Source organism: Thamnophis sirtalis, unplaced genomic scaffold (assembly GCF_051295495.1).
Source record: "Thamnophis sirtalis isolate CommonGarterSnake01/CBP01778 unplaced genomic scaffold, rThaSir2_p1.2 scaffold_8, whole genome shotgun sequence".
Lineage (NCBI taxonomy): Eukaryota > Metazoa > Chordata > Lepidosauria > Squamata > Natricidae > Thamnophis > Thamnophis sirtalis.
The window spans coordinates 34,982,527-34,998,968 of NW_028261388.1; the positions used below are offsets into that span (position 1 = coordinate 34,982,527).

Sequence of the window (16,442 nt, forward strand, 5' to 3'; positions counted from 1 at the left end):
AAATCAGGGCACTTAGAACAACTTTATTTCAGCTCTTGCCTGACTGTTCATTTCCTTCTATTCAGATGGTACAGACAGATGAGCTGAATAAGACTGAAATAAGTGAGGGGAAAAGAGGGTGTACGGCAGTTTCTGTAGTGGGAATTTGTATTTACAAAGATAAAAAAATAGACTCCTGCATTCCTTATTGGATCCAGATCGCACAATTACATTTGAGCTTTCTTTTCTAAATAAATGTCCCAGAATTGTCATATAACACATGAAATCAGTCAGTGCTTTAAAAATTATCTTACCTAGGTAGCATATCTAACAAGTATCATTCCAAGAATTTTTTAATGAACCAAATTAATGCAGTTCTTGGCTAATCAATTAGAAAGCATAAGCTTTGAACACAAAGAAGCTGAAAAACCTCTGAGACATCTGATATTGTCCTTTAATTTTTTTAAAAAATAAAAAAAATCCTAAAAATAAGGACAATTTCCTAAGAAATTTAAAAAGGAGAAAGAGAAATTTTCTTATTTTCAGTACTGTGAAGTATCTTGAAGCTGTTGCAAAGCTCACCGATTAAGGATTTGTTTTCCAATTTCCTCCTTTGCCACAAAGGAGACAACTGACCAATGTTTCTTGGTTTTGTATCCTAAACAGAGGTACATAAAGAATGTAGTTAATAAAAACATTAAACCAACCGAGAATCATTAGGTAAACAATTGTATAGTATGATAATACATGGAATACTATATACATACCATATTTAAAAATATATAAATATGGAATTATAAAATAAATGAACCGGAAAAGAGTCGTAAACTTATTTCCTGAGGGGCAATAAGAAGGTGCTATTATACCTATGTCCTTTTTGTGAAGTTGCATCTGGTTGTCCATTATGGAAAAATAATTCTGGTGGATTGGATTGAGTAGGAATATTTTTGTGTTGCTTTAAGTATTCCAGTTAATTTAATTTCTTACAGAAACAGGAATATATTTAACCATTTACAATTAATTTCAATCCTAATCTACATATCTGATAGGAATGATTGTGCAGATTGTGTCCCTTTAAAAGCAACGGCATATTTATATACCGCTTCATAATGCTTTATAGCCCTCTCTAAGTAGTTTCTAAGTAATTCTCTAAGTAAAGTCAGCATATTTCCCCCAACAATCTGGGTCCTTATTTTACCAATCTTGGAAAGCTGAGTCAACCTCGAGCTGGTCAGAATCAAACTCCTGGCAGTAAATTAACCTGTAATACTGCATTTTAACCACTGTGCCACCTCTGCTCTTACTGTATAGAAAATATATAAAGGTTTTATAATATGTTGAAATTCTATGGACAGAAATCAGACCATGGATAGAAAAATATGGACTATGCAATTATAATAGGAAAAAAATTCAGTAAAATGAATTAAAAGCTACACTACCGTAAACATTGCTGGAACAGAAAAGGCATAATCTTTCAATAGAACGTCCATTTCCAGTTTGTATTTATTCTTCGCAGGTGTTCCAAACGGGCGTTCAAGTGGGAAGTTCTCCTTTCAATAAAAGTAGCACATAGAGCAAAATGAAAGTCTGTGGTTTATATGAACAAGGTAGTTGGATATGGACTGTTCCTTCTGAATTTACTAATGAGTTAATAACCACTTTTCACCTGGACTTTTCACCTGGACTCAACAGGATTCATTGTTACAGCAAGATTAATGGTAGAAACCTAGATAAATGTTTTAATTGATGATTATTAACCATTATTTCATATATTATTTTTTCCTTTGGCAGTACATTACCAAAGAACCAGGTACTGTCAGATAATAACAATTAAGATTACATGCCATGCAATGAAACAAACAAAATGATAAAAACTTATAATATTTATGTAATTACTTACCAAGCACATCTAAATTATATTAAAGTAACCAAACTATTTTTACAATTCCCAAGGAATGCCACAACTTTTGAGCACTTCTAATGTATGGAAATTGAAAGGTGATTTATTTGGCATGCCCTAATTCATGTGTAAACAATCTTATTGGAGAAATTACCCAGTAAGAATAACCTCTTAAAAAGGAGCCACAAAGATATTAAAGCGTAATGCATATATACTTTTTATCATACATTTTCTGTGCAATATAATTTGTTAGATCACTATATTTAGGATTATGTCTTCAATATGGTGTCTGTGGGCAATATCATACCCAGCTGCTCTTCCCTGTCCCCCTGATGCTCATCAAGCGTCCTATTTTATCTTACTGCTTATACAAAATACTTTAATAAAAAGAAAATTGTAATGCTGCAAATCAAAATAGTTGTCAGCACAATCTTCATTTGAACTGGTACACATAAGCTTTCTTGGAGAGTGAGTAGTCAGAAATGATTGTTTAGTATTATATCTGTTTGCATGAAGGAGGAAGGCAAGAAGTAACTCCTTTTGAACAACCCTGTAATCCTTAATACGGGGTAGAGTCATTAAACAATCTTATAGTAAAAGGACAGAATGGGCTGTATTCTAGAAAATCGTTGATTTGTAATTATCTTTTTAATAATAATTATTTTGTTAATGGAAAGCTCCCTTTTCCTACTTCTCCATGGTGATTTTGAAGCAGCTTCCATGACAAAATGACACAATTCCAAATGTGCACACCAGTTAGAATAGAAGGCACAATTGTCTGCGTAGATAAAGCCATAAATATTTGCTGACTATATGGAAAGGTTTTGACAGGTTGGGGGTTTTGTTTTGCAAGTTAGGAAAGTTTGTAATGTATCATATCCCTTGTCATACAGCTAATACTTCTTTATTGAATGCTTTGTTTAGTGACCATTCACAGTTAGTGGAATAAAAGTAATAAGTAACCAATTTTCACATTTATACCTTTGAAGGTTTGTACAGCAGAGAAAAACTGAAATAGGATTGTAAGCAAGTTACAGTTACGTTTAGCAATTGCTATGCTTAATGACAAAGTTGCCACTCCCAACTGTGTTTTCTAAATGAGGATTAGCTATATGTCAATGTGTTAAGTTACCTAAAACTAATATCCTAATATGGTGAACAAAATTTTATTTTTATCTATACTATTACCTTGATATGTACATTGGCCAACTGATATTTAAGAGACGCCAACTCAGCCTTCCCTTTGCTATCTGCAATTCAAAATTAAATAAAAATTATATTTTAATCAGCATAATTAATACCAAGTTTTAATTTTTCATATAGGATTTTTTTCACTTAAATACACACACACAGACACTCACACACAAACTCTTTGGGAAAATAAAGGAAATATTTACTCTTCTTTTGGTAGCTATTAAAAAAAAACATTACATTGCTGCCAGTATAAAAGATGTATATAGCCAACACTGTGATTACTATGGCCTTTAAAAGCATTTCATTGACAAGTTATTGTACAAGAATAAGACAGAATTCACTTAAATTGCCTGGTTGTACTGTCATTCTTTGAGAAATGTATGTGGGAGGGCATGAGTGAATGTCATACAGAAAGCTTCCAAATCAAGGTTTAAAAATAATAATGACACAAATACAATTATCTGAATTATATGAAGAATGGATAATAATGAATTAGCAACACATGTTAATGATTTAAAAGGGAAAAGGGGGCTATAATTCCATATGCATGTCATATGATTCTTAATTACAGACTTAAATACACTTCAATCCAGATATTACAATCTAGTATTCATTTGTACAAAAAGATACCAAAAATGTTGCTTGAAACAAAAATAAAAATTATCGTATTTTTCGGAGTATAAAATGCACCGTTTTTCCTCAAGAGGCTGAAAATCTGGGTGCGTCTTATACACTGAATACAGCATTTTTTTGCCTCCCGAAACCCTGCCCCCTTCACCAAAATGGCCATGCAGAGTCTGTAGGAGGTTTTCAGAGTGCTCCTGGGGGCTGAGGAGGGCAGAAATGAGCAAAAAATGGGCTGTTTTTTGCTCAATTTGGCTCCCCCAGGAGCACTCTATAAGCCTCCTAAAGGTTATGCATGCAATTTTTTTTGACGGAAAACGAGTCCGTTTTTGCCCCCCCCTCCCAGAGCACTCTACAAGCCACCTAAAGGCTATTCATGCCTTTTTTTTTTTTTTTGGAAGAAAAAGGGCTGGTTTTGGGAAGTCTGCAGAGTGCAAAATCTTTTTTTATTTTTTATTTGCCTCTTCAAAACCTTGGTGCATCTTATAGTCCAGTGTGTCTTATACTCAGAAAAATACAGTACATTTTGGGCTAAAATTCTTCAATTCATTAACTCACAGGATGAGGTTTATGATGCACTGTTATTGTTAAATATAAATACAGTGGGACATATAGGAATTGTCTTTGCAGATCAAGTATCAGTTAAATACATTTTAAAATAAGTTTAATAGTAAAAGGTGTGTAGATAAACAGAAAGTAATTTTCAGGGTTACATGTTTTGTGCTTACCTGGACTGAGTTGACTCTCTTCATGTAAGTTGGAGAAGTGACTTTCCTCAAATGTCTTTTTAAAAACCTAAAATTATAAGCATTGCATTAACTTCAATTAGTGTACAAAATCAATTACAAACTTTGGAACATTTTCTGCTACAAAATGCTCCTAATTTCTTTTTAGATTTTCCAAACATGTAGAACAACTACTGTATCAGCTGACATCAATCACTATGCATTTATAATTTTGCTGCCAATTATATAATGGGATAGGGAGAGAAGAAATCAAACAAAACTATAATTTGCTGACTTAATATTTATTTATGCATCCAATTTATTTGCCATCCATCTTGTGGTTCAGGCAACTCTGAGTGGCTATTTAATTTACATTTTTATATAGGACAATCTTACAGTGAAAAACGTAGACAAAATGATCTAGTTTTTCAGGCCTTAAATCTAAATATACTGAGTTTACATAATAGCCTTGAGCAGATCCTTCAATAAGATACTAACTTACAAATTAAATGCTTCTATGGTTTATTCAAGATAATTCCGAAGATTCCTCATAGGTGTTTTGCTTATCAGACCCCCAATAATGTTATTTGTGCTATTTCATTTTGCAATTTACCAGAAATACCATGTTTTAAGGGTACTTGGGAGTAAGAGCCAATGTGGTAATGTCAGCCCTGGAAGCCATATTTTTCTTTGGATCTTCAGGGCTGCAACATTTAGTGCTGTGGGAAACCGGGAAGGGGGATTTTGTGGAGTGGTTGATATATAGCCACAACAATATTCTTTTCTCTGGAAGTTAAGGACGATTCAGCCTCCACCTGGAGTGGCGTGACTGGGAAGTATCTCCAGTTGGGACGGTGGAGTGATTGGACCATTTGATGAAAATGTGGGTGCAGGGGAGAGTACTTTGACTTTCTTTTGGGTGGGGAAAACCCAGAAGCTTTTAGATTCAAGTTTTCCCAGATGTGCCAATATGACATCTCTAATAAAAAGGAACTTTGAGGAACTTCTAGCCTCGGCGTCTTCTTTCTGGGGTGGGGGTGGTGTATTACTTGGAACTCTGACAAGTAACAGATAAGAATTAATGCTATGGGATACATATCACAATGAGATGACAATTTTTCCAAGTGGCTTCTCATATAAGATATGTTGTAATATTTCAATAAAACAATGTGATAAGCATTATTTTCTGATATATTTTATATATTATATTATTCTTTATTCACAATTGAAAAGAAATAGGCTTGCCCAATAATTGGTACAGTTAAAAATATAAGATCACCTGTAACGTAGTCTACTATATTGGCTATCCAAATCACAATAAGGATCACAGTTTGAAGAAAGGGGGAGGGGGAGAGGAAATCAACAAATAAGTGTTTAAACTTTTTTTTAAAAAAATATGGTGCATAAGAGTAGAAATGGAGAATGAGAAGATGCATATACTTGCAGCTGAAGAAAAGTTTCATATTACTGTTTCTAAGCTACTGGCATATCATACCTGATCATCTGTTAAGTCTTCTTCAAAATCAGAATTCTGCGTTTGTACTTAATTAAAAAGACAAATTTTAATTAGATATGCACATCTGAAAATAAAATTTCATCTTCAATGCCATTTAAAGCCAATTAATGAATGCAAACAAGACACTTATTTTATTGATAAACATTGTTCTTATGTTTAGCAATAAATTCCAAATACTCAATTCACCCAAGCGACTTGTACAAACATTTTGTAGAACAGTTTGACTGTATGGTTTAAATGGGACATTGGATGACATTATTAGATTATATTATTATAGCTGGGCAAAGAGTCAAGTATTAAAGATTCAGCAGCATATACATCTATACATCTCTTTTAAAAAGACTGAATAAATAAACTGTCCATTTAACCTGATTTAGCAGTTGAACTCAATTCAAAAACATTGACTTTTATTTATCAATATAACCAAAAGCTACCAACATTATGATATATGCTTTTATTATCATCTTTGTAACTGAATGAAATCCTAGAATTGACAACACGGAGTGCAGTTTTGCTATATATAGAACAATGGTTGTTATTTTATTACAGTACTTAATTTACTGATACTTTATCTTTGGATAAGGGATTCTAGATTACATCAGTTTGAATGGTTCTGTAAATTCTTAGGGGCAATTAAATAAATCAAGAATCCTGGTTCAGCATCAGAGGATCACATGGCAATGAATATTTTTTTTAAAAAAAGTCTCAAGCTCTCATGCAATTTATGATTTTTTCTCACCAACCAACTCTTAAGAATTCTCAAGACTATTACAAGCAAATATCAGTATCTTATGATAGAATGATTAACTTTCAAAGTAACTACTATAAAATATACACATAACTATTCTTAATTTATACTTATTGGCATAAGTATCATAAGCATAAAAATATCGTACTTTTTGGAGTATAAGATGCACCCCCCCCCCAAAAAAAGAGGGTGGAAATGTTGGTGTGTCTTATACATCGAATACGGCCATTTTTGGCCTCCCAAACCCCGCCCCATGCCCCATTTTCACCAAAAACGGACCTGTTTTTTGCAAAAACAGGGCGCGCAGAGGGTTTGGGAGGCCTGCAGAGTGTTCCTGGGAGCCGGGGAGGGCAAAAACTATTTTTTCCCCTTCCTCTTCGACATCTTGGTGCGTCTTATAGTCTGAAAAATACGGTATTAATTTCTGCACATAGTTGTTCAAATTCATTCGTCTATTTCTTTCTTTTCATCACAATTTTTGTTCTGCATTTGCTTAACAATTATTATTCAAATATTGAACTTTACAATTAAAGGCTAAATTCTTTCACACTGTAAGACAGAGATACTATGAAATTTCAAAGCTTTTTCTTACCTGTGTTTTCTTGGCATTCTATACTGTTCTGTGGTTTTAAACAAAGACTTCAGTTAATGAATTCCTTTATAATAGTAATAAACAGACAATTATTTGCTTGAAAACTTTGTTGTTCAATAACAAACTATGTTACCAGCATCTACGGGTCTACAGAAGGAAGGAAGCGAATCTAGGCAAATGTTTATCTACAATCTTGAAGCTACTTATTTCATATAATTTAAACAAACTTCAGAATTACTGTACTAAAGACATTTCTTTTGCTATAACCTGCTTACAGTGGTAGTGAATATCTTAAAAAGAAATGCACAGAAAGTATGATTAAATTGCTGCTTCTGAAACATCCGTTTGTTGGAATTACATATTTAAACTGGGAACATTACAATTAGAATAAAAAGTTTGTGTCTAAAACAAAACTGGAAATTCTATTTGAACTGTAGATTCCAATTTGACTTTGACAGCAAACTGGTATTTGTAGGAATTTTTTTCTTTCTTCCTCTGTCAATTAAAGTTCAAACAAGTTTTAGGATTCTATTATTTAAATAACAAGTAGACCCGATTCTCTGAAATTTTACAAATTGTTCAATCTACTGACTTCGGATACCTTGTAGAAACTCAACATATCTCTCTGGACTAAGAAACTCTACCAATAAAAACTTAGGAGCAATAACCCAGACTTAGAAGGCGTTCAGTGATCTGTCTATTGATGAATAAATATTTGGTCTTGATTGTAACTCATAGTAAACTTACATTAAGTTTGGGAAAATATATATCAGTATAATTCCGCTATAAAAGACCTTAATTAATCTAGATTAGTGTTAAAAGGTAAAGGTTCCCCTCGCACAGATGTGCTAGTCATTCCCAACTCTAGGGGGAGGTGCTCATCTCCATTTCAAAGCCGAAGAGCCAGTGCTGTCCGAAGACATCTCCCTGATCAAGTGGCCAGCATGACTAAATGACAAAGGCGCACAAAACATTGTTACCTTCCCACCAATTTGTGGTTCCTATTTTTCTACTTGCATTTTTACATGTTTTGAACTGCTAGGTTGGCAGAAGTTGGGACAAGTAATGGGAGCTCACTCCATTAGGTGGCACTAGGGATTCGAACTGACAACCTTTCTGATCGACAAGCTCTGCATCTTAGCCACTGAGCCACCACGTCCCACATATTAGTCTTAGTCATATACTAATGCTCAAACATAGATCAAACTATAAGGACAATATTCAAAAAGTTACAAGATTATCTGCCTTCTTACATAGAAAAAGTAAATAATAAAATTTAAAAACACTTATTCTACTAAATTTGATTAAGGAATGTCAGGTATTACAACAATATTTGAATTTGATCATTTAGATTACAAAAACAAATACCTATAAAAACAAATAAATACAATTTACCTCCAGAAGTTGTGGGTACCCAACTCTGGAAATTTTTAAGAAAAGATTGTATAACCATTTGTCTGAAATTGTAGTGTTTCCTGCCAAAGCAGTGCGTTGGACTAGAAGACCTCCAAGGTCCCATCTAAGTCTGTTACCTCTAATGAAAAGCCTTATCTATGCAATACCTATTTAATAAAGATTGAATTACAATAATTTAAATTGGATATCTGTAACCATAAAATGAAATGTCTTTATTTTCTGTATACTTAAAACAACCCTGCTGACACTTTTCAACTTCAGAATCAAAATAATAATCAAATACCTAAGACAGATAATAATAAAACTATCAACTCACTTTAGTCTCTGAACTTTAAGGAAGTGTTAGTGTTGATTAAAAGCCCTACAAATTAGTTCCATCTTAACTAACTTCTGAACAACTGCAGGCACCATCCAGATCTAACATATATTTTTGGATTTTTAAACATGGACCCAACAATTTAGAAAATAAATTTCATATTAGTAATAACAAGGTTAGGAATGAAAGGCATACATTTTAATACCTCATAAGTCACATCTAAAATTTCATCATCTGACTCTTCTCCCCAAACTCTTGGTCCTATAAATTGCAAAAGAATAAATTAGTTAGAATACATATTTCTGATTAAGATTATAATCTTATATAAATTTCAGTTGGGACAAAGTAATAAATTAAAGGCCTCATCTGGGCTAGAGGCTACATTTCCTCCAAATAAGGAATGACCATGCCAGACTATGACAAAAAATTGAAAATTAGTTTTTATTATCATAGGCAAGGAGAGCTTTATAATAGTAGGATCAATGAGCAGAACATGTTTTGCATCTCTATTCACTTTTTGTATGCTATGTCCAATAATGAAAAGTGCATTGCTTGTCTCCTTGATTAGTTCCCACATGTTAGTTCTTGTTTTTCCTGCTGCTTTGGAAAATATCCATTTTTGTGACAACTGCTCAATCACTGGAACACTTCTATCATATCTTCCCTAGTCCTTTTTTTGTGCTAAACATACCCAATCCCTGCAACCATTATTCAATTAGCCTCCAGCCCTTTCATCTTCTTTGTTTCTCTTCTCTACACTCTTTCCCTTTCTTCTCTTTTCCCCTCCTGTAAATTGGCATTCGGACTGAGACCAAGATAGGTTAAGAACAACTTTGATTTATTAATTGAAATTTAGATTCCCTGCATATAAAATTTATGTCATTGAGGATCCCAGGTTCCTGTGTTAAGTTCAGATTTAAAGTAGTAAAGTTGTGAACATTAGCCATGACCCTAGATTATTTCTCCATGTATATTTAACTCTAGCTGTCATTTAAGTATTTCAAATTAAAAAACCCATCCAATTCCATAGAAAGTATTCATGAAATTTGGCTTGATTCCCTGAACTGGACTCAGGTGACATACTACTGCATTTTGGACCAGGTTCCAATCATGTTCTATAATATGAGATATGTTAAGAGCACATATGAGTGTTCATCCTGTTCTACTAAAAATCATAGCTGATGTATCAGTCAGAGCTATGCAGAAGCATTCCTGGTTACAATATTCATCTGCTCTTCAAGCAAGAACCCCAAGACTAGGAGGATGAGAGAATCTGTGCATTCCAGGAAGAATAACCCTTTCAAGAACTAAATATGGTATTTAACAGCCATTTTGGGTTAAGTATGACTCTGTTTCCCCCCAAATTCTGATACTTTTTATATATTGATACTGTCCAGACATCAATATTTTCCAATGGGCCTGAGGTGGAGATGTATACCTGAGTATCATCAGCATATTGATACTTCAACCAAGGTGACAGATGACCTCTCCCAGTGCCTTTAAGTATGTGTTGGAACAGAATAAAAAATAATAATCAATGAGGCTGTTTATAACAAAGTGCTCAGGGATCTAACCTGTTTCTTGAACACCTTTGGTATATGCTCAGTTAGGAAGCATTGGAACAACCGGCCATTGTGCCTCTATGTCCCAACCCTTGTACTGTGGTTGACAGTATGCAATGCCACTAAAATATCTAGGATGATTGCACCACCTCTGTTCAATTTAGTGTAGCAATGTATTGTATGTTTGCATAGATTCTGCAATATAAACACTTCATAATGTAAGATTATATTTTTATTTTCTATTCATGTGATGTATTTGATTTTCTGACTGTCCTGTTTCAACATGTACAGGATGACAATTTCTTATCTAGATATTTTTATGTAATAAAAGCAGCCCTATTCTTAGTAATTTCAAGATGTATGTTTGCGTGGATATATCTACATTTTTATGTATACACATACAGACACAGAGACAGGCAGATGGATGTGTCTTGTTGGATTACAAAACTAATCACTTATAAATACAATAAACTTTGCTCATTTTTCATTTTATTCTTAAATAAGATTCAATGTATTTCTGTATTTGTGTAGTTTTAAAATAAACATATTCGTAATAAAATAAGGTAAAAATAATCTTACCATCCTCTGTCTGATAAATCAATGAGTTGATAGAGACAAGTACATCGTCTTCAAAGGCAAAGTTGTACTAAATTAAGAAAATATCACATAAGTTTTGCATGTTTCCTAACTATTAAGTAGATCTATTAGATAAAACAGACATTTTTTCAGAACAGCATAGCCCAATAGGATTAGAATTTCTATTGAAAATGGATTTTACCAGAGAAAATCTATACCTGATTTGTTGTTACTTATATTCACATGATATGGATCACATGAAAACTTTCAAACTGGGAATGCAGAAATTCATATGATCAGGGTTTCTGTCACCATCTAGGAATCAACTCCATTTTTTTGTGTATTCCAAAGACTTAGTTTGCATTATGTGCACTCTAACTATACAATATTATGTTTTGCGGCTAAATAATATTTGATATTGCTGAATTTGATGAAGCAATTATACCAAGGAACTAAATGCGTATGGCTGTATTTTCCACAAACCGCAGTAAAAGAACATCTACTTCTGCTCCGTTTTGGCCCATAGGCCTCAAATACTTAGACACACTTCTAAACCGGAATTTTCTTCTATTGTTCCATTTTCATGCAGGCAGGGAGAACGATATGCAGTAATAAAATACAACTGCTTCCGCCGCCACTACTACTACTACTACTACTACTACTACTACTACTACTACTACTACTACTAATCGAAGGGAGGGAGGAGGGAAGACATCACTGTTATTTGTCAGTTGAAATCGGTTTGGAAAAAAGACCCGCAGGGTAGCCATCGTCAAGCCCATGGACCCTAATAGGACACCTCCAACCTTTCCACGCAGTTCCGATCCTTTACATTCAAAGCGACGGTCAATCCTCATTGTTGCTTACCTTGTTCACAATGCTGCTCATAGCAGAAGCGAAGCGGTAGCGGCTATGCCGGAAACGCCAATCCATGGTGCTTGTTGTTGTTTCTTCTACTTCGAGGGGATATATTAAAGCTAGTCCCCCACCCTCTCCTCACTGTCTCACTCTATCCATGTCAATTGCCCCGGACGTGCAGGACCCACCACCACCATTAAGAGTGGGGATTGGTTGTTTCCGATACGCCAAAGCCCGGACTTGAGACAGGAAAAAGAAAAACCCGCCCACTCCCAATTCAAATATAGCGCCATTCCAATCCCCGCAAAGGCTTTTCCGATTCTTGACTCCGATAGGCAGTCGCTCGCGTTCGCTTTCTGCAGGCCGCCCAATCAGAAGGATAGAAAATCAGTCTGCTTACAATTTTGCTGTTCGAACGTTCGGACGTTCATTTTTGCCTTCCATCTTCTCTCGTGGGCGGAGACGGGAAGGAAAAGAGAACGCTTGAAATCGCCCTGTTTTTTCCCCCCTTACGCAGGAATTCTGTTGGTTCTAAGACAGTTTAATTTTGACGACTTTAAAGTGATGCCGAAAGACTGCATATATATAGTTGCCAGAGGTGGGTTGTGATTTTTCTTAGGTCCGCATGCGTTGTATGAGAAGCATTAGAAATAACGAGATTAGTATGTTAAGAATAATAACGGTCTATGGAGATTTTCAGTCATTCAGGTCATGGTTGTCCCAAAGATGCTTTTTCAGGAGGTAACTGGATTTTCTGGTTAGTTATCAGAAAGTCCAGTTGCCTCCTGAAAAAGCACCTATGGGATAAGAATAATAACAGAGTTGGAAGGGACCTTGTAGGTCATCTACTAGTCGAGTAGTTTCCAACCTTGGCAACTTTAAGACTTGTGGACTTCAACTCCCAGAATTCCTCAGTCAGCAAAAGTTTAAGACTTAAGCAAAGCTGGCTGAGGATTTCTGGGAGTTGAAGTCCACAAGTCTTAAAGTTGCCAAGGTTGGAGACCCCCCTTGCTCAAGCAGGAGACCCTATACCATAGCAGGCATCTGCATAGTCCTGCAAGCTTAAATTTAGCTGTATTTTGGGTTACATAAAATAAAGCGACGTGGATGGCACTTTGCCCCCCCCCCTCTGACAGAAGCAGCTAATTTAGCTGATTCTGATATTCAGAAAAAAAGAAATGACAAACGATAAGAACTTCCAACTAGGAAGAATATTCATTTTAAAAGTATCTTATTCATTTTAAAAGTATCTTGGTGAAGCAGTGTACTTGCACAATAGAGGAAAAAGACTCCACCAGAAGCGATGTTATATGAAAAGGCTCTAAAATATCAGAGGCTACTTTATTGTACTTCTGAGGAATCCAAGAGTTGGTCAAAATTATTCTCTGTATGAAATTATGTGCATTGTGCATGCAGTGCGATAAAACCGCAACAAAAAGAAATACAGATTCTCTACACTAATATCAAAATTTTATATTGTTGTGTAAATTATGTAACGTGAGAGATTAAAGATGATGCAAACATCCTATCTGTCCTAAAGTTTGAAGATGATGTGTAAAGTATTAACATGATGTGTACGGTTACGGGAGGCGGGAGTGGGAGGCACCGTCCTACGGTGGTTCTCCTCCTACCTCTCGGACAAGTCGCAGTCGGTGTTGGTCGGAGGGCAGAGGTCGACCCCTAGGCCCCTCAACTATGGGGTGCCGCAGGGTTCGGTCCTGTCCCCCCTCCTATTTAACATCTACAGGAAGCCCCTGGGTGAGATCATACGACGGCACGGGATTAAATACCACCAATATGCGGACGACACTCAATTGTATCTGTCCGCCCCGTGCCAACTCAATGAAGCAGTAGAAGTGATGTGCCAGTGCCTGGAGGCTGTTAGGGTCTGGATGGGAGCGAACAAGCTTGCACTCAATTGATGCTCCCTCCCAAAAATGGTCCAGCTATTCCATCCCTTAGCTTGGGTGAAACCATACGCCCCTCAGAGAGGGTTCACAACTTGGGAGTCCTCCTGGATCCATAGCTGACGTTAGAACATCATTTGTTGGCTGTGTCCAGGGGGACCTTTGCCCAGATCCACCTGGTGCACCAATTGTGACCCTACCTGGACCGGGAGGCCCTTCGGATAGTCACTCACACCCTCGTGACCTCAAGACTGGATTACTGTAATGCGCTCTACATGGGGCTGCCCTTGAAGAGTGTCCGAAGACTTCAGTTAGTCCAGAACGCAGTTGCGCGAGCGATTGTGGGTGCACCTAGTTACACCCACGTTACACCTATCCTCCGCGAACTGCACTGGCTGCCCATTGGTCTCCAGACACGCTTCAAGGTGCTAGTCGTTACTTATAAAGCCCTTCATGGCATCGGACCTGGGTACCTGAGAGACCGCCTCCTGCCAATTACCTCCCAAAGACCAATTCGATCGCACAGACTAGGCCTTCTCCGGATTCCATCTGCCAGCCAATGTCGGCTGGCGACTCCCCGGGGGAGAGCCTTCTCTGTTGCAGCTCCGGCCCTCTGGAACGAGCTCCCCATGGAGATCCGGACCCTTACGACCCTCCAGGCCTTCAGTAAAGCCACTAAGTGCTGGCTGCTCCGGCAGGCTGGGGGCTGTTGAAGTATCCAGCCCCACAGTAACTGAATGTTGTTGTATTTTAAATTGTTTGTTTGTCTTATTTATTCCCTTCTCCCTTTTTATTGTAAGCCGCCCGGAGTCCTCCGGGAGTGGGCGGCATACAAGACTAATAAACATAACAAACATAACAAACATAAATGTAATAACATCTACATATATTCTAAATAATCATTTTTTAGAATATGGTCAGCTTTGCTGTTTTCAAATGCTAAAAACAAAATGTCCATTTAGATGACACAGTTTATTTTCAATGTAATATATTGAAAAGATACTACTGCCTACTTTGTAATATTAGTATGTAAAATTTGTTCCACAAACTTTGACATAATTCATCAATTTGATAGAATGTTTGATTTGCTAGTATTCTTTAAAATATATTGTAAAAGAATGTGTGTGTGTTTCTGTGTGTAGGAGAGGAACAGACTGTAGTGTGTCCACTTATTCCACTGTGACTGAGCCCATCGAGTGATATGTTGGCAGCTGTACATTCTGTGCACAATTATTAGGCAAGCTGTATTTTGGAGGATTAATTTTATTATTGAACAATTACAATGCTCTCGATCAATCCAAAATGTTAATAAACCTCAGACCTGAATATTTTAAAAAATAAAACTGAGGTTATGGCTTTCTTAGGAGAATATCTATGTGTGCACAATTATTGGGCAACTAGTAGTGTGCGGCATTATTATGCAACTAAATGAAAAATGAAACTTTCCCCATCTCATTTATTTTCATGTGTTAAAGTGAGAATAATAAACAACTCAAAATTTACAAATAAACATTTCTGACAGTTTAAAAAAAATCAGTGACCAATATAGCCACTCTAATTTCAATAAGCCTCCCATTCATGGAGTCTGTCTGTTTCTTGATCTGTTCACGATCAGCTTTTTGTACAGCAGCAACCACAGCTTCCTAGACACTGTTCAGAAAGGTATACTGTTTTCCTTCACCATAAATGTCCCTTTTAAGAAAGCCCCACAAGTTCTCAATAGGTTTTAGGTGAGGTGAGGAAGGGGGGGCATGTCATTATTCTTTCATCTTTAAGCCCTTTACTAGCTAGCCATGAAGTGGAGTGCTTTGATGCATGTGATGGAGCATTTCCTGCATAAAAGTCATGGTCTTCTTGAAAGATGCAGACTTTTTCCTGTACCACTGTTTGAAGAAAGTATCTTCTAAAAACTGACAGTAGGTTTGGGAGTTGATTTTTAGTCCATCTGCAACCCGAAAAGGTCTAACTAGCTTATCTCTCATAATACCAGTCGATAGCAGTACCCCACATCCACCTTGCTGGTATCTAAGTCAAAGTGGAGCTGTGTGCCTGTTACTGATTCAGTCCCGGGCCCATCCATATGGTCTATCAAGAGTTTCTCATCAGTCCATAAAATCTCTGAAAAATCTGTCTTCAGTTATTTCTTGGCCGAGTCTTGCCATTTCAACTTACGTGGCTTGTTCAGTGGTGGTTGAATTTCAGCCTTCCTTGGCCATGTCTCTGAGCACTGAACACCTTGTACTTCTGGGCACACCAAGTAAGTTGCATTTCTGAAATATGATAGCACTGGAGGATAATGAGTTCCTGGTAGCTTCATGTTTGATTCTTCTCAAATCTTTGGCAGTTAAAGTGCATTTTCTTTCCTCAATATGTTCCTTGTGACCCTGTTGACTGTTTGCAACAAAATGTTTGATGGTTCTGTGATCATGCTCCGATATCCTAGCAATTTCAAGAGTGCTGCATCCCTCTGAAAGACTTTTTAAAATAATTTTTGACTTTTCAGAGTCAGTTAAATATCTTTTTAGCCCA

At 36.2% G+C, this 16,442-nt stretch overlaps 1 protein-coding gene across 1 annotated transcript in view; it reads right to left on the minus strand.

Annotated features, from left to right (window-relative positions):
- The window catches only part of HJURP (Holliday junction recognition protein), a 19,755-nt gene extending 7,473 nt beyond the window's left edge, over positions 1-12,282 (minus strand). Inside the window, exons 1-9 of the mRNA XM_014061034.2 lie at positions 12,016-12,282; positions 11,152-11,218; positions 9,216-9,271; positions 7,279-7,306; positions 5,918-5,964; positions 4,426-4,480; positions 3,068-3,129; positions 1,419-1,529; positions 562-637 (exon numbers count right to left, since the gene is read on the minus strand). Of these exons, the coding sequence (XP_013916509.2) occupies positions 562-637; positions 1,419-1,529; positions 3,068-3,129; positions 4,426-4,480; positions 5,918-5,964; positions 7,279-7,306; positions 9,216-9,271; positions 11,152-11,218; positions 12,016-12,081 (568 nt within the window). The 5' untranslated portion in view covers positions 12,082-12,282. The remainder of the gene's footprint in view (positions 1-561; positions 638-1,418; positions 1,530-3,067; positions 3,130-4,425; positions 4,481-5,917; positions 5,965-7,278; positions 7,307-9,215; positions 9,272-11,151; positions 11,219-12,015) is intronic.
- Between the last annotated feature and the right edge of the window lie 4,160 nt (positions 12,283-16,442).